The sequence below is a fragment of the Hyla sarda genome, chromosome 6, assembly GCF_029499605.1.
Source record: "Hyla sarda isolate aHylSar1 chromosome 6, aHylSar1.hap1, whole genome shotgun sequence".
NCBI classification, from domain to species: Eukaryota; Metazoa; Chordata; class Amphibia; order Anura; family Hylidae; genus Hyla; species Hyla sarda.
In genome coordinates, this window is record NC_079194.1 from 269,903,246 (window position 1) to 269,924,993 (window position 21,748).

Genomic DNA, 21,748 nt, shown 5'->3' on the forward strand with positions numbered 1-21,748 from the left:
GGCAGGTAAGGGACCCTTCTGCTGCGTCCTAGCTGATCAGGACATTTCGATTTTACTGCAATCAGCCCGATCGGCGATGTCCGGCATTAGCCACGGGTCCTGGTTGCTTATAGCAATCGAGACCCATTGGGTATGATGCGCGCTCACCTGCTGAGCGTGTCATACCTCAAGAGATGCTTACGGACGTTCATAAACGTCCATATGCGTTAAGGGGTTAAAGAACCCTGCACCCCCAGTAATGTTTCTTCGGGCCTCCTCCACCTCAATCTTCACAGCCCGCTCCTGAGCAGTAAACTTCTGCCTCTTACCTGCAGAGGCATGGCCAGCCTGGTAGCGTGAAAACTTCAGGTCTTCCCTCAGGCTCCTAAGTTTTCTGCCCAACTCTTCATACTCCGCCATCTTGGCTTGGATCCGTGACCCATACGTTGCCAGAGACTCTCTTGGACCCCGTCCCCCCCCCCCCCCCCATTGCAGGGGTTCCGGGGTAGCCGAAGGTCCACTGCTCTTTCCTCTAGCCTTGCGTCCCTCGAGTTTGGACGGGGGAGCAGACTCCACATTTCTGCGGGCCCTGCTGGAACGTCTCACCCCGACCTTGGAACCGGCTGTAGACACTGTCTTCCCCCCCCTCGCCAGCCGGGAACGAGAGGTAGAAGCCAGGGGCTCCATGCAGGAAAAGCCCTCCCCAGGAGCCTGCCAGGCTGAAGGAACTCCTGCACTGCTCTGTGTGGAAGGCTAGGGGAACTCAAAAATGGACACACCCGACACTATGCTCAAACTGAACAGCTCTGGGCTGTGTGTAGCAGAGTGAGGGAGGAAGTTCTCCCCTGTATGACTTCAGATTATGTCACGCCTGCTGGGTAGCGCCCCTTCCCAGTCTGTGACTCTGACAGACTGGGCAGAAAATACAGAGCAATGTCAAGGTAGAAAACTAAAAAATTCTAAAAATAAAGGAGGTTTATCATGATGGGGGCAGTGAACTGGGAAGATTATAACATTTAACAAGATCATAAGAGGTACTCTTTAAAGAAAACAGTAAGTAATGCATTCCGCCGCCAAAGCCTGTATGCATGCTCCCCAAGCAAGACACTATTGCCGAATAAATAAAAAAAGCACATTAAATCCCGCTTAACCCCTTAAGGACGGAGCCATTTTTTTTTACCTTAATGACTTTTTTTTTTTATATTCGACGGGGTCTCTTTAAACGGTAATAACTTTAGAACGCTTTTTCTGAGCGGAGCGATATTCTGATTGTTTTCTCGTGACATATTGTACTTTATATAAGTGCTGCATTTTTGTTGACACACAGCATTTTTTGTGAGAAGCTCCAAAATATTGTGAAAAACTAGAAACTTTTTGGCGTGATTTAATTTTTTACAGGTTATACTATTCTGCAATACATTTGTACTGGAGCACAGTACAGCCTGTGCGATCAAGCCTGTGGCTGGATCTCACAGGCTTCCTTAGGAGGCAGACAGGAGGTCATGATCTGAGCTCCTGCTGCCATAGCAGCCAACGGCGACCCGCGATCGTATTGCGGTGCAGCCGTTTGTGAACAGGGGGAATGCGCTCCCCCTGTCAACACCATAGATGTCGTGATCAGGATTGATCATGGCATCTATGGGGTTAATGCTGCCGAGACCGGCGCGATTGCGGCCCTGGAAGCTGAGGCGGGACTCCGGCTGTGATTGACAGCCGGGTCCCGCCACTGATCTCGTCCCAGCGCGCGAACGTGTCGGGTGCCGAGAAGTATGCATACATCCTATAGCGAGAATGGGTTAAAGGGGTACTCCACCCCTAGACATCTTATCCCCTATCCAAAGGATAGGGGATAAGATGTTTGATTGCAGGTGTCCTGCCGCTGGGAACCCCTGCACCTGCTTGTCATTAGCTGCACGGAGCTCCGGTCTAGGGGCCGAGTACCCCTTTAAGTTTGATGCACAACATTTGGAAAAGCCAGTAAATTACTTGGAGAATATAGTGTAGTCAGATGATTGCAAACTGTAACTGTTTGGATGTAACTGTTTGGGGGGGGGGGGGGCAGTTGCCCATAGCAACCACATGGCTTTTATTTTTCAGAGGCATTTTAAAAATGAAAGACGCAATCTTGTTGCTATAGGCAACTGCACCATTCTCTCAACATAGGTTTGATAAATCTTCACCCATGTTTGGAGGAGAAATGGCATTGCATATCACCCTAAAAAAACATACCAACAGTGAAGTTTGGAGGTGGAAACATCATGGTGTAGGGCTGCTTTTCAGCAAATTGTACTGGCTAATTTCACATTAGCCAGGAAATAATTCTACCGCTGTACAAATCACTAGTCAGACCACACATGGAATACTGTATACAGTACTGGGCACCAGTGTACAAGAAAGATATAGTGGAGCTGGAGAGGGTTCAAGGACGGGCAACTGCGGTAACACGAGGAATGGGAGGACTACAGTACCCAGAAAAATTATCAGAATTAGGGTTATTTAGTTTAGAAAAAAGAGGGCTTAGGGGAGACCTAATAACTCTGTATAAATATATCAGGGGGCCTTACATAGATCTCTCCCATGATCTATTTATCCCCAGGACTATATCAATTATAAAGGGGGCATCCTCTACGTCTTGGAGGAAAGAAGGTTTCTACACCAGCACAGAGGGGGGTTCTTTACTGTAAGAGCAGTGAGACTGTGGAATTCTCTGACTGAGGAGGTGGTCATGGTGAGATCTGTAAGAGTTTAAAATGGGTCTGGATGCATTTTTGGAGTATAATAACATTGCTGGTTATGTATATTAGATTTATAGGGACAGAACGTTGATCCAGAGATTTATTCTGACTGCCATAATTGGAGTCGGGAAGGAATTTTTACCTCTAGTATGAAGGTTTTTTGCCTTCCTCTGGATCAACTCAGTAGGGACTCATTAGGGATATAGGTTGAACTTGATGGACTCTGGTCTTTTTTTCAATCTTATGAACTATGTTACATAATTGAAAAAAGGATGATTGGGCAAAATTACTGAGACATTCTTGACAAAAATCTGCTGTCATCTACCAGGTTGATGAAGATGAAATGAAGATGAGTGGATATTTCAGCAAGAAAATTGGGGAGATTTCTCAAAACCTGTACAGTGTTAAGGTGACCAATTGCTTATAGCAATTAATAAGATTTTTTTTTTTTTTTTTTTTGAAAAATAAAAACAAACAAACCGTTTAGCTTTTCCTGTGCACAGGTTTTGATAAATCTCCCTAAATGAGCCTAAAAACACAGCTAACAAAACTTTTAAGTATTTTCAAATAATGAAAATAAAGCTACTAGAATAGCACAGCTAATCACCTGAGTTTTAAATCTCATTGAAAGTACATTCCTCAAAAAAATCAAGATATCACAAAGAGAACACATACTAGATCTGAATGAATGAACTAATCGTATGAAATACTTTCGTCTTTACATAGTTGAATGTGCTGACAACAAAATCACACAAAAACGATCAATAAAAATCAAATTTATCAACCCATGGAGGTCTGGATATGGAGTCACACTCAAAATCAAAGTGGAACACCACTCTACAGGCTGATCCAACTTTGATGTTATGTCCTTAAAACAAGTCAAAATGAGGCTCAGTAGTGTGTGTGGCCACGTGCCCGTATGACCTCCCTACAATGCCTGGGCATTCTCCGTAAGAGGTGGCGGATGGTCTCCTGAGGAATGTCCTCTCAGACCTGGACTAAAGCATCTGCCAACTCCGGGACAGTCAAGGGTGCAACATGGCGTTGGTGGATGGAGCGAGACATGATGTCTCAGATGTGCTCAATCAGATTCAGGTATGGGGAATGGGCGGGCCAGTCCATAGCATCAATGCCTTCCTCTTGCAGGAACTGCTGACACACTCCAGCCACATGAGGTCCAGCCTTGTCTTGCATTAGGAGGAACCCAGGGCCAACTGCTGCACCAGCATATGGTCTCACAAGGGGTCTGAGGATCTCATCTCAGTACCTAATGGCAGTCAGGCTACCTCTGGCAAGCACATGGAGGGCTGTGCGGCCCCCCAAAAAAATGCCACCCCACACCATTACTGACCCACCGCCAAACCGGTCATGCTGGAGGATGTTGCAGACAGCAGAAAGTTCTCCACGCATCTCCAGACTCTGTCACATGGGCTCAGTGTGAAGACACAGAAAACCTTCTTGCTACAGCTTGCATTGATGTGTCATCCTGGATGAGCTGCACTACCTGAGCCACTTGTGCGAGCTGTAGACTCAGTCTCTTGCTAGAGTGAAAGCACCGCCAGCATTCAAAAGTGACCAAAATATCAGCAGGAAGCATCGGAAATGAGAAGTGGTCTTTGGTCACCACCTGCAGAACCACACCTTTATTGGGGGTGTCTTGCTAATTGCCTACAACTTCCACCTGTTGTCTGTTCCATTTGCACAACAGCATGTGAAATTGATTGTCAATCAGTGTTGCTTCCTGAGTGGACAGTGTGATTTCGCAGAAGTGTGATTGACTTGGAGTTACATTGTGTTGTTTAAGTGTTCCCTTTATTTTTTTGAGCAGAGTATATGGAAAGAACTGAAGATCATGATTCATAGAAGAAGCCTACAGAACCTTTAAGATTTGAAGTATTTTGTGGGCCAAAATCACACTAATGTATGCGACTAGTTTCACACACACACACACATGTATATAAATCCCTGCTCTCTTTGGTTACCTTTTTTTATTCATTTTGTATAGGAAAATGCATAGACCTTTTCCATATTTTCTGTGCATGTCTCCTTCTTGTGCATTCCAAGTCTTAGCATTGTGTCTGAATAGAATAATTTACAAGAAGATGGCACCTCTGAGGTACAACACAGCACAACATGCGCCATGAGGGCCAGGCCTGTAAGCTTTTCTAGGCATTTTAGGTTTATTCAACTGTTAGGCAAAGCCTAGGAGAAAAGATAAGTTAAAATACTAATTTAAACATGAAAAATACATTATTTTGCTGCACCCAAGACACATCTTCATATATACATATGTTTTTTTTATTAAATACGCAGAATTGTCCAATAAGAAAACTATGTAAGGATTTCCTTTTAGGTTTGGATTAAAAATTTAAAAGTGACACACTGTATTTACTTTGCTTAAAAAGCAAACAACATACAAAAACACTCTTAATGTGTGGAAAATGATATACTGTGCAATGTAAGTCATTAGGAGTATTCAGAGGGATGGTTGTGCCCATTCATTTAACTATTAAACACCATTTGGAAGGCTTTAGCTTTATTATTTCTGATAGCATGGCAGCCTTACCAGCACTTTTGCTTTTAGACTTAAAGTGTTACTGTCATTTAAAACAACTTTAAAATAAAGTTGAGATGGCAGTGAATATGAGTTACAGCTGAGTGGAGTGCACAGTAGCGCGTGTCTCATTTCCAGGCTGTCAATCAACCCAGACCTTTTCTCTCCAATAGTCGGAGCAGCATAAAAGGGTGCACCTTCTGGCCGGCGTGTGGCGCTTATAATTTCACAGGCCTGTAGCGTACAATGGTCTGGGCATGTCAAAGGTTGTTTTAAATGTCAATGACACTTTACCAATTTTTTTTTTTTAACTTATTTAAAAGGGGCGAATTAAAGAATAAAAAAATATTCTATATATATTCTAATCAAGAGTGTCAGCAGATTGATATCCCATTTATAAATCTAAAGCAGAATGTTAGACAAAAACATGGCACTGTCATTTTATAACTGTGATAAAGACTGGTAGTATTATAAAAAAAAAAATCATAAGACAAATTTATCGATATAAATAAAGTCTGAATATCACTGGAAAGGAGATTTCTGTCAATCCATTTTCCTCGTGGTATTGCCTATTAAAAACAAAAATATAGAATTCAGTTTAAAGAACCACTGCACATGGGCTGGTGGCATTCCTTACAAAAATAATAGTGGCCACTTATACTGCAGGCTAATATACTTACATGTGTACTGCAATGCGTGCATGCATGCATGGCAGATCTTTACAGAATGAGACTGAAGTTTTATGCCATATACATTAATAAAATCTACATTTAAACATCACTGAGCAGGCGCCTTTCCATGTTGCAAGCTCTCTGATTGCATATTGCATTATTCCACACAAAGGAACACATGGGTTGTATATTGGAACATTAAGTAGTAGTTGATGCTCATTACACATCTTGCTTTGTTCTCTTGCTCTTAAGCTTCATAAAACATTGGAATTGTCCGAGGTAGGTCATTTTAATAAAGCTTTCCATCAGCATCTACCACACAGCTGTCCACAGTAGAAAAAAAAAAAAAAAACTTAGTAATACTGTCATGTACACCTTCTCACATCTTGAGAAATTCCTTTCATGTGCCTTTTTTTTCTTCTAGTAGGGTCTACAGAATATCCCAAATGTAGGGCCTGGCTTAGAATGCTGTGCTTGCCATTGCTCCAGGTGAAAAAAGTCGAGGCAGATTTCCTAGAGTTTCCTCCAAATGCCGGCAAGCAGTTTTACCATCTTCTCCTATGTTAAAATGCAAAACAACAACAAAACTGAAACACAAGACACTATACTTTGACCATAATTAATAATTTTCACCTCTAATAGTGATAAATACATTCAGTCCTTAAAGGGATACTTCGCTGCTCAGCGTTTGGAACAAATTGTTCCGAACGCTGGAGCAGGAAGCCTGTGACTCCATAGCCCCGCCCCCTCATTACACACACCCCCCCCTCAATGCAAGTCTATGGGAGGGGGCATAATGGTTGTCACGCCCCCTCCCATCGACTTGCATTGAGGGGGCGAGACATCATGAGGGGGGCGGGACTATGAGGTCACGAGCTCGCTGCGCCAGCTCCAGCGTTCGGAACAGTTTGTTCCAAATGCTGAGAGCGGAGTACCCCTTTAAGAAATGTTCACAGACACAATGGCTTACAGAAAAAAGCTACAACAGAATTATTTATATACAGCTAGAAGGAAAAGTCCGTACGTACTGTGATCTCTAGGCAAACAATGTATCCTTTTTAGGACATCAAGGTATAAAAAATTCTGGCAAAGTTGATTATAAAGTCCGTCTTTGTTCATAACATTTCAATATCCAGATATTTTACTAGGCTTCAGTAAAAATAAAAAATAAATGCACTTATGTGTTTTTGCACTTTGCTGCCCTTCCTATTCATTCCACAACATTCTTATCCGGTATGTAGCTTTTTATCCCCTCAGCTTTCCCTGCACGGTCACACAGTTTCACATAAAGAAGCTGCAGCTCATCTCCTCTCCTTTTACTGCTTCTGTAATGTAGAAGCAACTCCCTGCTGAACTGTGAGGGGCTGCTTAGCATATCTCATTCCTTTTGCTGTAGATTGCTCTGCCAGCTCGCTAGAGGCAGTGGAGAAAAACAGTAAGAGCAAGAAAATGTTATAGGCTAGGTTCCCATTACGGTTGTCCTGAATATTTAGTGTATATGTTGGCAACCTGTCAAAAAAGGATGCAGATGTATACTGTGGCATACCCATAGCAGGCCACAGAGTAAAATGTGCCAAACGCAGTCAACTTGTGGCATGTTTGGCTCATTTTCTATAATTATTTGTCGAGACTGAAAAGCCTGGCTGTTTGCGCTTTTCAGTCCCACAAAAACTTACAAGGGGCCAAATGTGTTACTATCCATTCAGAGAATAATAAAAGCAATAGTGACCCGCATCAGTCCTGAACGCTTATGTTATTGCAAAATCGATACAAGCAGTAGACAAACAGGGGTGCTCCTGGCATAGCAGTTGTGTGTGTCCACATGTACTTCCTCGAGCCAGCACTAGGAGGTGAGTAAAGGACGCACAAAACCTCTGTCCCAGGAATGCCCCAGTTTGTCTGCTACCCCCGCTGCTTGTATTAATGTGCACTATCTTGCAATAAAGTAACAGAGATTTCACGACTGATGCCGCTATTACTTTTACTCTTCTTTAAATGGATAAATTAAAACACAAATGGCAGAGCAATGTGGAGGTGAAGCACAGGTGTCTGAGAAAAGTGTAGATAGTGACAGTAGATGTATTGCCAGACCACTAGCCTCTATTGCGTGGACTGCGAACATGTTACTAGTAGGGGTGTGAATCGCCAAGAATTTGGCGATTCGATTCGAATCGCGATACCAGTGTGGCGATTCGATATATCGCGATATATCGCGATACCGTCTAGGTGACGATACATCGCGATATATCGCCCACCTGGGAGCATTCATAGATCCCAATAGACGCCGCTGTCAGCTTTGACAGCGGCGATCTAGTACTCCGGTGCTGCAAAATAAAATAAAACGCACTTTATCTTACCTGCCAACGAGCCCCCGGAGCTCCGGTACAGGTGTTGGGTCCCCGGGCTGTATTCTTCTTACTTCCTGTTAGTCCGGCACGTCACATGGAGCTTCAGCCTATCACCAGCGGAGGCGGGACATCGCTGCGGCTGGTGATAGGCTGAAGCTCCATGTGACGTGCCGGACTAACAGGAAGTAAGAAGAATACAGCCCGGGGACCCAACACCTGTACCGGAGCTCCGGGGGCTCGTTGGCAGGTAAGAAAAGTGCGTTTTATTAAAAATTCCACATCCCTAAAAGAATCGATTCAAAAATATTTTGAATCGATTCTGTATCGGCAAATGAAAAATCGCGATTATCGCGAGAATCGATTTTTTCTTACATCCCTAGTTACTAGTTGACTACCCAAATATAATATAAGATCCATTTAGTCCTGTAAAACTTGTCCCCATTCCCCAGATAAGTCTGGTATGACAGTTTAATCACGGTTACAAGACTAAAGGAATCAACATTATATTCAGGTTTGTCGAACCTTACAGTAGACACATTGGGGGATGTACCGTATTTTTCGCCGTATAAGACGCACTTTTTCTTCCCCAAAACTGGGGGGAAAAAGTCGGTGCGTCTTATACGGCGAATTCACCCCTATCGCGGCGGTCCCTGCGGCCATCAACGGCCGGGACCCGCGGCTAATACAGGACATCACCGATCGCGGTGATGCCCTGTATTAACCCTTCAGACGCGGCAATCAAAGCTGACCGCCGCGTCTGAAGGGAAAGTGACACTAACCCGGCTGTTCAGTCGGGCTGTTCGGGACCGCCGCAATTTCACCGTGGCGGTCCCGAACAGCCCGACTGAATAGCCGGGTTAGTGCTTACAGGACACCGGGAGGGACCTTACCTGCCTCCTCGGTGCCTTCTCCGTTCAGGGATCCCCTGTATGGCCGGCGCTTTCCTTCCTCGTCATCACATCGTCGCGTACGTGCGTCGGCGTGCGTAACAACGTGATGATGGCGATGGAGAGCGAGGATACCCGGCCGGCAGCAGAGACGTTCCGGAGCAACGGGGACACGGCGACAGCGATGGAGCGACATCCAGGGCAGCGGTGACGGGTCCGGAGCGGCGGGGACACGCGAGTACTACCTCCTATGCAGTGGTCTTCAATCTGCGGACCTCCAGATGTTGCAAAACTACAACTCCCTGCATGCTGGGAGTTGTAGTTTTGCAACATCTGGAGGTCCGCAGGTTGAAGACCACTATTGGGTTCAAAATCTTTAATTTTTTAGATTTTGAACCTAAAGATAGGGTGCGTCTTATACGCCGGTGTGTCCTTTAGGGCGAAAAATACGGTATGCTAGTTTTCTTCTAGAAAAAAAAATTTGATTGGAGTTTAGCAAGTAGTGGCCTCATGTGCACAGACAAATTTACTATAACCCATGCCATGTTAATTAAAGTGAAAATCTACACCAGCTCATGGACTTCTGTGTGGCACACAGTCATGGATGTGCCAAAATTATGTAGAGGCATGCATTTCTGTTGCTTCACTAGACCTCCCAGTTCCCAGATCACCTTTCAGACTGCATTTTTTTTTTTGAAGAGTACTTCTGATCAAAAAAACTTTTGATATATTATAGATTAATGTATGCAGAACAACTTTCCAATAGCATGTTATCAAAAAAATATGCTTCTTTCTATTTAATTTTCCACTTTGAAAAAATGACCACTAGGGGCCTCCCTACCAGTCCTGGCTGCAAGCCTTATTTTTTTTTAAAATAGATTTCAGTTTCATGTTGCAGTCCTAAATCTCGGACTGCAGCCAGGACACAGACAAGCTCAGCACTGCTCCCTGGCAGGTTTGAGATTTAGGACTCCTGCATGAGTCTAAAATCTATAATAAAAAGACTTGCGGCATGGACTGGTAGGGAGGCCCGTAGTGGTCATTTTTTCATAGTGGAAAATTAAATAGAAAGAAGCATATTTTTTAATAACATGCTATTGGAAAGTTGTTCTGCATACATTAATCTATAATATATCAAAAGTTTTTTGATGAAAGATGTCCTTTAAAGCATACATCTACTTATGTCAATAATGGCACAGAGTCTAATTTGTTGGAATTAGATGTGTAAAATTTTCTGATGTTTTGGAGCCATGGTGAAAAAAAACTTTTCTTTAAAAAAAAGTGGAACATTTTGGAAAAATGAAAAAATAAATAAATAATTCAGAGTTACAAATTGGAAATACTTTCAATGCTGGTCTCACATTTTACTGAGAAAAGAAAAAAAACAAAACTAGTCATTAGCTGTGATGGGGGAGAACATTAATAGAAATCAGATGGATAGATATTATTAAGGCCTCTAACGTGTGCATCTGTGTGTTTTATTACAGTAACCTGGTAATGAGGTCACCAGTCTGACTCTCCAAACCTCCCAGTGCTTCATGTGGCAGAGCAGGATGTCAGTTCTGGGTCAGCTGACTTCCAATGAACTGCAGGATATCGTCACCTACCTGATCCTATCCTACTAGCTTTTAGATAGCTCCACTCCCAGTTGCATTTGCTATCTCTATTTGTTATATTTCCCGTGGCTGTGGTAACACATTTTTATTGTGATCTTGGAAAATTGCAGTAAAAACCAGCATACATGATCTTCAGATCTTCATAAAACACCTTAATTGTGATTATAGGTGATATCACTTTTGCCAAATGACAATACTGTTCTAAAAAAAACACACTATGAATAAGAAAACCCATCCAAATTGCATGTAGTGTGAACTAACACCAACCCACTTATGAGTCAAATGAGTTCACCTGGATAAACTCAAGAACTTGCAGGTTAATAAGATGATCAGGTGCAATGATCAAAGACCCCACCCAATCTGGAAAAAGCCAGAGGATTTATTGAAAAGGTAGGCAGCATGAGCAAGGGATTTTACTGATCTATTTACATCCAACATGGATATCAACTCAAGCCTGCCATATCAGCTAAAAGAGGTAAGCACAAGGCATACACAAGGACCACTGCTTTAGTCACTTATTAAAGTGGTATTCCAGGAAAACTTTTTTTTTATTTTTTATATCAACTGGCTCCAGAAAGTTAAACAGATTTGTAAATTAGCACAATAGACATGTCATGATTAAGGGTCCTTGACCCGAAACGCGTTGGCGTGAAGGGACCCATCTTCAAGCTGGAAACTGTACGTGATATTGCCTGATGTACTCCCCTACCTGCCTTTCTATGGAGCTTTTAATGAGATATCAAACTCCGGATTTTATGTGCTGTCTACATTCTTCTATTGTGCTGCTTGTCTTGAGAATTGCCGTGCACTGGGGGCTCGGGTGAGCCGATCAACTCCTTTTCTACTAATTTGTAAATTCCTTCTATTAAAAAATCTAATTCCTTGCAGCAGTAATCAGCTGCTGAAGTTGAGTTGTACTTTTCTGTCTGACAACAGTGCTCTCTTCTGACACCTCTGCTTGTCTCAGGAACTGTCCAGAATAGGAGCAAATCCCCATAGCAAACCTCTAATGCTTTAAACAGTTCCTGAGACAAGCAGAGGTGTCAGCAGAGAGCACTGTTGTCAGAAAGGAAAGAAAAACTTCAGCAGCTGATAACTACTGGAAGGATTAAGATTTTTTAATAGAAGTAATTTACAAATCTGTTTAACTTTCTGGAAGCCAGTTGAGATATATATATCTCAAGTTTTTTCCTGGAATACCCCTTTAAGGCATATGCTGCACTATATAGGCAACACAAAAAAAAAATACCAGAATGTTTCTTAAAAAAATAAAAAATTAAAATTACAACTGCAAATACAATTCCCACATTGGAACATCCATGAGTTAAAAAACAAAAGGCATCCAAGAGGTTTTCCAGCCTGGCAAATGTACCATACAGTAGTGAGCAGAGATGCATACAGTACTTTATGCATTGCTCCTCACCTTTTTTGCTGATGGCCTGCTAAGAACCACAGCCTGCTCTGCTAATGTGATAAAGTCCTGCAGAAGTCTGTAAAAGGGCGCTACATCTGTATGCAAAGCTGACACTTGTCTCACAAAAAGCCCTCATACTGCAACAAAAAGATTACATGATTGTCAGAAAATAAGCCCTAAGTAATGCACTTCCTCTAAGTAATGCACTTCCTCTAAGTAATGCACTTCCTCTATGTAATGCACTTCCTCTATGTAATGCACTTCCTCTATGTAATGCACTTCCTCTATGTAATGCACTTCCTCTATGTAATGCACTTCCTCTAAGTAATGCACTTCCTCTTCAGTCCTGCACCAGGTATAACAGGGTAACCAACTAAAAATGTCAGCTGTACAAAAAATTGTCTGGTCAACAACAGTACAAGTTTTGGATTATTTCCTATTTCTCACCATAATGAAAAGGAGATTCACCTCTGATAAGCACACCAGTAATAAAGAACACACATCATAAAGAACATTTTACAATTCTGTATTGGAACATTTTTATTTTCCCAAGATGTTCATCCTGTAAATAAAATAGGATCCACATATATTTAGTTATTTTACAGGACCACAAATGTTTTGATTAAAAAAGAAAAAAAAACTTTAACTTACCAAAAAGTATCAGACTGTGTTTGGCAGCCACTTTTACTTCCTCCTTGTCTGTTTGGCACAAGTAAACAAGTTGTTCTATGCTTTCTTTGGCCTATGGATACAGAAATAATAATGATTTTTTAAATACGTCTATACACACACACACACTTCAAATAAATATGGTAGTTGGCGCATAACTCAGGTGAAAAAGATAAAATTAGTTATCTCCTTTAGGGGTTAACAGACTTAACCCCTTAAGAACACAGCCAATTTTTATTTTTATTTTTTTCTCTTCCCCTTTTAAGAGCCATAACCCTTATTTTTATTTATTTATTTTATTCTGCAGGCCGGTTTTTGTGCAACCAGTTTTACTTTCTATTGACATTTTATTTTACCATATAATGTATGTCAAAACAAAAAAATAAAAATAATATTTGTGTGTGTGTGTGTGGGGGGGGGGGGGGGCAAAACGCAAACCGCAATTGTGCAAACTTTGGGTGTTTTTTATTTTATTTTTATATGCACTTTTATATAATGCACTAATGTCAGGTTCTCTTTTCTGTAGGTCAATGCGATTAAAACGATACCCTATATGGTTTTTCTATTATTGTACTAATATAACAAAAGTAAAACTAACAAATTCAGAGATTATGCTATTGTTGCACATACTTAAAGTGGCCTCCCAAAGGATTGGCTCAAATGTGAAAAACAAAACTAGCTCTTGGGGAGCAAAGAATGCCATAGAAGAAATTTTGATTATGGTTATTTATATTTAATACACTATGCTTTACCTGTCTTCTGCTTACTAAGTCCATCGCCACCACTCTAGCACTCTGCTGTTTCCACTTACATCCCCTGGTTAAGTAGCTTTCCCTGCTCGGCTGATGACAATCTGAGCACACTACACTGGCTGTGAAGTGTAAACTGCCTGAAATGTGTTCAGAACATCATCTGCAGAGCAGTTTTACCAGGGGAGGTAAAGATAAGCAACGACGATCTGCTTTGGCCACCGACTGGCTGAGCATGCATTTTCTGCATGTCGGTAGAGAAAAGGAAATGCTAACAGTGGAGAATGACATTAGTTTACCACGGTTTGTCTAATGTCAGATGCACTTAATTTACACTGCAACATTAAGCTCTATCCCATTAAGCTCTATCCCTTACAACCAACCAGGTGTCAGGAAAATCATATACAGTCAGGTCCATAAATATTGGGACATCGACACAATTCTAACATTTTTGGCATTATACACCACCACAATGGATATGAGATAAAACGAACAAGATGTGCTTTAACTCCAGACTGTCAGCTTTAATTTGAGGGTATTTACATCCAAATCAGGTGAACAGTATAGGAATTACAACAGTTTGCATATGTGCATCCCACTTGTTAAGGGACCAAAAGTAATGGGACAATTGGCTTCTCAGCTGTTCCATGGCCAGGTGTGTGTTATTCCCTCATTATCCCAATTACAATGAGCAGATAAAAGGTCCAGAGTTCACTTCAAGTGTGTTATTTGCATTTGGAATATGTTGCTGTCAACTCTCAAGATGAGATCCAAAGAGCTGTCACTATCAGTGAAGCAAGCCATCATTAGGCTGAAAAAACAAAACAAACCCATCAGAGAAATAGCCAAAACATTAGACGTGGCCAAAACAACTGTTTGGAACATTCTTAAAAAGAATGCAAAAGGAAAAGAATGTCCAGCGCTGACTCGTGAAAAAAGGATTTCTTTATTGGAACATAATAGTTGCCATAGGAAACAACAAAGATTCAAGTAAAATAGATTGACGCTTAGTCAGGTATGACCAAGGGCCAAAACGAGTCATGATACTTGAATCTTTGTTGTTACCTATGGCAACTATTATGTTCCAATAAAGAAGTCCCTTATTCACAAGTCAGCGCTGGACATTCTCTTCCTTTTGCATACTATGTGGATGTGTCCAAATTTAGTCCAGGCGCACATGCAGGAGTGAGCTGGAAAACATTGCTTTACCTGACTATTCTTAAAAAGAAGGAACGCACCGGTGAGCTCAGCAACGCCAAAAGACCAAGGAAAACAACTGTGGAGGATGACTGAAGAATTTTCCCTGGTGAAGAAAACCCCCTTCACAAAAGTTGGCCAGATGAAGAACACTCTCCAGGAGGTAAGTGTATGTGTGTCAAAGTCAACCATCAAGAAAAGGCTTCACCAGAGTGAATACAGAGCGTTCACCACAAGATGGAAACCATTGGTGAGCCTCAAAAACAAGAAGGCCAGATTAGAGTTTGCCAAACGACATCTAAAAAAACCTTCACAGTTCTGGAACAACATCCTATGAACAGATGAGACCAAGATCAACTTGTACCAGAGTGATGGGAAGAGAAGAGTATGGAGAAGGAAAGGAACATGATCCTAAGCATAAAACCTCATCAGTGAAGCATGGTGGTGGTCGTGTCATGGCATAGTGGGCATGTATGGCTGCCAACGGAACTGGTTCTCTTGTATTTATTGATGATGTGACTGCTGACAAAGGCAGCAGGATGAATTCTGAAGTGTTTCAGGCAATATTATCTACTCATTCAGCAAAATGCTTCAGAACTCATTGGACGGCGCTTCACAGTGCAGATGGACAATGACCCAAAGCATACTGCAAAAGCAACCAAAGAGTTTTTAAGGGAAATAAGTGAAATGTTATGCAATGGCCAAGTCAATCACCTGACCTGAATCCGATTGAGCATGCATTTCACTTTCTGAAGACAAAACTGAAAGGAAAATGCCCCAAGAAAAAGAAGGAACTGAAGACAGTTGCAGTAGAGGCCTGGCAGAGCATCACCAGGGATGAAACCCAGCAATGTCTGCTGATGTCTATGCGTTCCAGACTTCAGGCTGCAATTGACTGCAAAGGATTTGCAATCAAGTATTAAAAATTGGAAGTTTGATTATTATTCTGTCCCATTACATTTGGTCCCTTGACAAGTGGGATGCACATTTGCAAACTGTTGTAATTCCTATACCGTTCACCTGATTTGGAAGTAAATACCCTCAAATTAAATCTGACCGTCTGGAGTTAAAGGGGTACTCCGGTGAAAACCTTTTTACTTTTAAATCAACTGGTGGCAGAAAGTTAAACATATTTGTAAATTACTTCTATTAAAAAATCTTAATCCTTCCTGTACTGATTAGCTTCTGAATACTACAGAGGAAATTATTTTCTTTTTGAAATGCTCTTTGATGACATCACGAGCACAGTTCTCTCTGCTGACGTTATAATAATAATAATAATAATAACGCTTTATTTATTGTTGTCCTTAGTGGGATTTGAACCCAAGTCCCCAGCACTGCAAGGCAGCAGTGCTAACCACTGAGCCACCATGCTGCCCTTAGCATACATCTGCTGTGCATGGTTGCTAAAATGGACAGAGATGTCAGCAGAGAGCACTGTGCTCGTGATGTCATCAGTGTTCCAAAAAGAAAGGAATTTCCTCTGTAGCATTCAGCAGCTAATAAGTACTGGAAGGATTAAGATTTTTTAATAGAAGTAATTTACAAATATGTTTAACTTTCTGCCACCAGTTGATTTAAAAGAAAAAGGTTTTCAGTGGAGTACCCCTTTAAAGCACATATTGTTCTTTTCATTTCAAATCCATTGTGGTGGTGTATAGAGCCAAACATGTTAGAATTTGGTCAATGTCCCAATATTTATGGACCTGACTGTATTTACTCAGGAGTTTTTTGTTTTGTTTTAAAGTGTTTTGGCATGTCTCTATCTGCTACAGTTCATGGTTGTGTTCTCTACTGTGCCCCCCAAAGTATCACATTGACTAGCATAGCCAATGTGATACATAGGGATGAGGTTGGAGATTTACCATTCCTCATGTGGCACATTTTGGCGCATGGAAGATACACACCATTTACCCTTAATGTACACTGTTTGCATGACACGTGTTCGGAAGTTTAGTTTCCGAGAAAGGGGCGTGAGTAGAGGGATGCATGTTTGCCCCATAATTTGACAAAAGGAAAAAGGCGTAAATTACTATGTTGCATCTGGCCAGAAATTTTACAAACCGATGTTCACTAAAATAATAAATGACAGAAAAAAAAACACACCTCACACAATGCAGTCACCGTGTCGATTGCTCAGTAAACAATAGTAAAATCCTCCCATTGTCTTTGGCTGGCAGAGTGACATTTAATAGCACAGAGAAAATGTAAAAAACAAAATCATCATCTGTGCATGAAAAAGTGCATACTGCCAAGGTTGGCTGAGACAGCGTATGATGCGCCACAATCAATGTATGCTCAACATATCAATATGTGCTTTAAACTTGCTGTTCTCTGGTGAGTATCCCAAAGATTGTGCTTTTCAGTTTGAAAGGCAGAACTGTGCTATGTTAAGTCTGCTTAGTTCACAGTAAATGAGCATGGGGAGAGGGGATGAAAAGAGGAACATGATCTGAGTATGGGTGTTGGTGACAGCGTGCTGGCTAATGTCCAGAATCAAGGTGCTCCTCAAGAACACCGTTAAATCAAGAGGACTGTGTAAACATTAGCCTCACAGCATAATAGATTTTATATACATGGATTCAAAGGGGTACTCCGCCCCTAGACCTCTTATCCCCTATTCAAAGGATAGGAGGTAAGATTGCCTGGTCCGGCCGCTGGGACCCCCGCGATCCCCGTGCCGGCACCCCGGCATTCTGAGCATTATGCTCAGAACTGAACACGTGTTCGGAAGTTTATTTTCGGGCAGCCATGGTTGCGACATCATGCCACACCCTTTAAAGTTGTGAATACCAAATGAACATGTACCAGTACAGCTTAGTGCTAGTGCTAAACTGTACAGGTACGTGTTCATTTGCTGTTCATGATTTGAAAGAAATTTGAATTAATCTTTACTTTTGTCCACTGAGCTGGACTTTTCGCTATGTTATAAGTGTGGTAAATGCCAGACCATTCCTCATTGGTGTATTTAATGTTTATTTTGCCATGTGTTCAATGCATGAACAGTAATAGTTACTGTATTTATTGGCATATAACACGCACTGGCGTATAACACGCACCCTTATTTTTAGAAGGAAATTTCAGTAAAAAAAACAAAATTTTACATAAATGACTTGGAAGGTTGAACTTAACCTCCCCATTTATCAGGCTCTGTGCCGCACATCTTTCCCCTCACTGACCCCCCCCCCCCCACACACACACACATCTTGCCTTTCACTGACCCCTCCCCTCACACATTTTTCCCCTCACTGACCCTCACACACACACACACCTTTCTCCTCACGCATCTTTCCCCCCGCTGTTTCTACCACATCATTTGTACCACTATGATCCCCTACTTGTATGTTGGATTTTTTGCTTACTTGGCCTACGTGCTACAGTCATTGCAGCCACCGCTGTTTTAAAGTGTAAAGTGGGTGTTGCTGCAAATCATTGATTGGCGATGGCTGCCAGGACATCTACCCCCGCTGATCCCCCTGGTTGTATTTCTTTTTTTACCCCTTACCCGGCCTGCGTGTTCCGACAGGCTAAGGTTCTGGTGGCATCTGGGGCTGACTGCGCACTGATGGTTGACCTCTGTGTGGCGTCAGGGACATCACCCATCAGTACGCAGTAAGCTTCAGACGCCAGCGTAACTGACTGAGCCTGCCAGAGCGCATAGGCCAGGTAAGGAGTAAAATAATTAAATACAACTGGGGGATCAGCGAGGAAGGGGGGGGGGGGTGAGTAGATGTCTTGGCAGCCGTCGCTGGTCAGTGATTTAGAGTGGTCGCAGCACCGGATGTTTGTTCAGGATCTGCAGTCTGGCTGCGGCCACATTAAAACAGTGACCAGAGGAGGCTGCAATGACCGGAGGAGGATTTATCTGCGTATAACACGCAGGTAAGGTTTTAGCTTCATATTTTAGTTTAAGTGTGTGATATACGCCGATAAATATGGTATGTGCTATTACCTAAGACTTCGGAAACATCTGAAGATATTCAATGTATTACTTTATTGTGCACTCGTAGCACTTTCTACACTGGGAATTGAAGGTAAATACATGCACTTACTGTATATATTATGATTATTCATGATGCCACTGTGTATTCACCTCCTTAATGATGTCATTAATTGACATCCTTATATAAACTTCATCACACACTTATCACTATGCTTGAGAAAGACCTTTGGCAAGGTCGAAACGTCACATCTTTGTACTTCATGGGTGAATGAACTACCCCATTCACTAGATATTCATCTTGGAATGCTGTCGTCCATTGTGTTTTAACATTTATTTACACACACACACACACACACACATATACATACATACATATATATAACTAAACACTCAGCAGTGTGGCAAGTCTATGAAGCGAGCTCAGGAGCTGAGCTCGCTTCATATCTATTTGGTCACGATCAGGCCTATGTCCAGCATTAACCCTTTAGACACCTTGATCAAAGTTGATAGTGGTGTCTAAAATGCTGAAATTCAAGCACAGTAGCTCAGTGGAGCTGATCGGGACCCCCGCAGCAAAATCCCACGGTCCAGATCAGCTTAGAGGATGGCAGAAGCCCTTACCTTGCCGTCCAATCGGTGCTCGAGTGATTCAGTAAGCCATAGCAGCCTGTAGCAATGGAATGCTGATAACACTGATCAATGCTGCTCGTTGAAACAGCATTGTTCAGTGTTTGCAGTCCAAAGATTGCAAGTAATAGTCCCCTATGGGAACTACAAAAATAGTGAGAAATAAAAATGTGAATAAGCCCCTCCACTAATAAAAGCCTTTTCCCATTTTGTAAAGAAAATATTTTAAACACGTGGTATTGCCACATATGCATAAATGTCTGAAATATTAAAAAATAATGTTAATTGAACAGCATGGTCAATGGCGTACATGTAACAAAATACCAAATACCATATTTTTGAACACTTCATACACCATATAAAAATAAAATAAAAAAAGCGATCAAAAAAGTACTATAAAAAAAAAATTTGTACCGATAAAAACTACAGATCACAGTTGAATATATAGGACTCTTATTTACAGTGCGAGATTATAAACATTATATTTTAATAGTCTGGACAATTCTACGTTCACGTGTTTATTTATCAAATGGGAAAAGGGGATGATTTACATTTTTATTAGAATAGGGGGTTGTTCATATTTAAATAAAAAAAATTCTGAACACATATTCTACGTCCCCATAGGGGACTATTACATGCCATCTTTTAATAACCAACGCTGTTTAATACTATAATACTATGCAATAGTATAGTATTGACTACTGTTATTGGTGCTCTGCTACTACAGTCTGCTTTCTGGTACCCACCGCACCAATAATACCGGGAAGAGCCAGGTACAGTCCAGCACGGGAAGTGCCTGGTACAGTTTGTCAATGGTCGGGTGGGTAATGGGGCACATTTCCGAGCAATATCTACAGAACATGTTCATTGTTTCTGTGAATGCCAAAATCAAGATGTTTCTGCCGAGGAAATTCCATTGGGTGCACGGTGCAGGAGAATTTCCAAGCTGAATATTTTTGTGGAATTCCATTGTGTAATCATGGCCTCAGTCTGCTAAAAATTTGAGAATGGGGAGAAGGTTCACCTCTTAGCAGGACAATGACACTGTACTAGTTTTAGGGAAACATTTAAATTTCTTACTGTTACGCCTAGCGCTCCGGGTCCCCGCTCCTCCCCGGAGCGCTCACGGCGTCTTTCTCCCTGCAGCTCCCCGGTCGGTCCCGCTGACCGGGAGCGCTGCTCTGTCATGGCCGTTGGGGATGCGATTCGCACAGCGGGACGCGCCCGCTCGCGAATCGCATCCCAGGTCACTTACCCGTTCCCGTCCCCTGCTGTCATGTGCTGGCGCGCGCGGCTCCGCTCTCTAGGGCGCGCGCGCGCCAGCTCCCTGAGACTTAAAGGGCCAGTGCACCAATGATTGGTGCCTGGCCCAATTAGCTTAATTGGTTCCCACCTGTTCCCTGGCCATATCTAGTCTCCTCCCTTGCACTCCCTTGCCGGATCTTGTTGCCCTTGTGCCTAGTGAAAGCGTATTGTGTGTTTAATAGCCTGTGTACCAGTACCTTTGCTATCTCCCCTGACTACGAACCTTGCCGCCTGCCCCCGACCTTCTGCTACGTCCGACCTTGCTACTGCCTACTCCCTTGTACCTCGCCTATCTTCAGTATCTTCAGCAGCCAGAGAGGTGAGCCGTTGCTAGTGGATACGACCTGGTCACTACCGCCGCAGCAAGACCATCCCGCTTTGCGGCGGGCTCTGGTGAATACCTGTAGTGGCTTAGAACCGGTCCACTAGCGCGGTCCTCGCCATCCCTCTCTGGCACAGAGGATCCACTACCTGCCAGCCGGCATCGTGACACTTACAATGTCCAAGTCAAAGCCCAGACTTCAATAGTCTTTAAATCATGTCAAAGATTGTCGACTGGATTGAACACCAACACATTCCATCTAACCTGGGACAGTTTTGCCTACAAGAATGGACAAAAATTCCATTGCCTAGATGTGCCAAGCTAACCGGTTTACAACCCGAGACCTATATTTGTAATTCTAGCAAAATGTGAACAATATTGCGCAGTAAACTTCTGATTTCTGTCTTTGTTTTGTGCCACAGTAAAATAAAAAAAAAGCTGCATCTTCGAAGGGGTCCACGTGATGTGTAAATAAATGGTCCAACAATTAAGCAAAACATTTTTATTTTTTTTACTTTAGACAACCCTTTACTGAATTAAGAGGAGACAAAGGTCTGCAGCTCAAACAGCAGAACTATAAATGGACTGAGCACTGTGAAGTACTCAATCACTGAAGGTACTGTATTAAAAATATTTATTATTATTATTATTAATAAAATAATAAAAGGTATTAAATAATATTTAATCTATTAAAATTATTATACTGATCAATGTGTAATAATTTTCACTTTC

The 21,748-nt window shown here is 42.1% G+C and overlaps 1 protein-coding gene across 5 annotated transcripts in view; it reads right to left on the minus strand.

Annotated features, from left to right (window-relative positions):
• Window positions 1-4,721: 4,721 nt before the first annotated feature.
• Window positions 4,722-21,748, minus strand: part of RIPOR1 (RHO family interacting cell polarization regulator 1) — a 342,616-nt gene continuing 325,589 nt past the window's right edge. For 3 of the 5 annotated variants that reach the window (XM_056527289.1, XM_056527286.1, XM_056527287.1), the window contains exons 21-22: window positions 12,856-12,946; window positions 4,722-6,497 (exon numbers count right to left, since the gene is read on the minus strand). In XM_056527289.1, coding sequence (XP_056383264.1) covers window positions 6,400-6,497; window positions 12,856-12,946 — 189 coding nt within the window. In that variant the 3' untranslated portion in view covers window positions 4,722-6,399. Of the gene's footprint in view, window positions 6,498-12,539; window positions 12,767-12,855; window positions 12,947-21,748 lie in introns of those variants that run through there. The other 2 variants (XM_056527288.1, XM_056527290.1) reach the window with 2 other exon arrangements.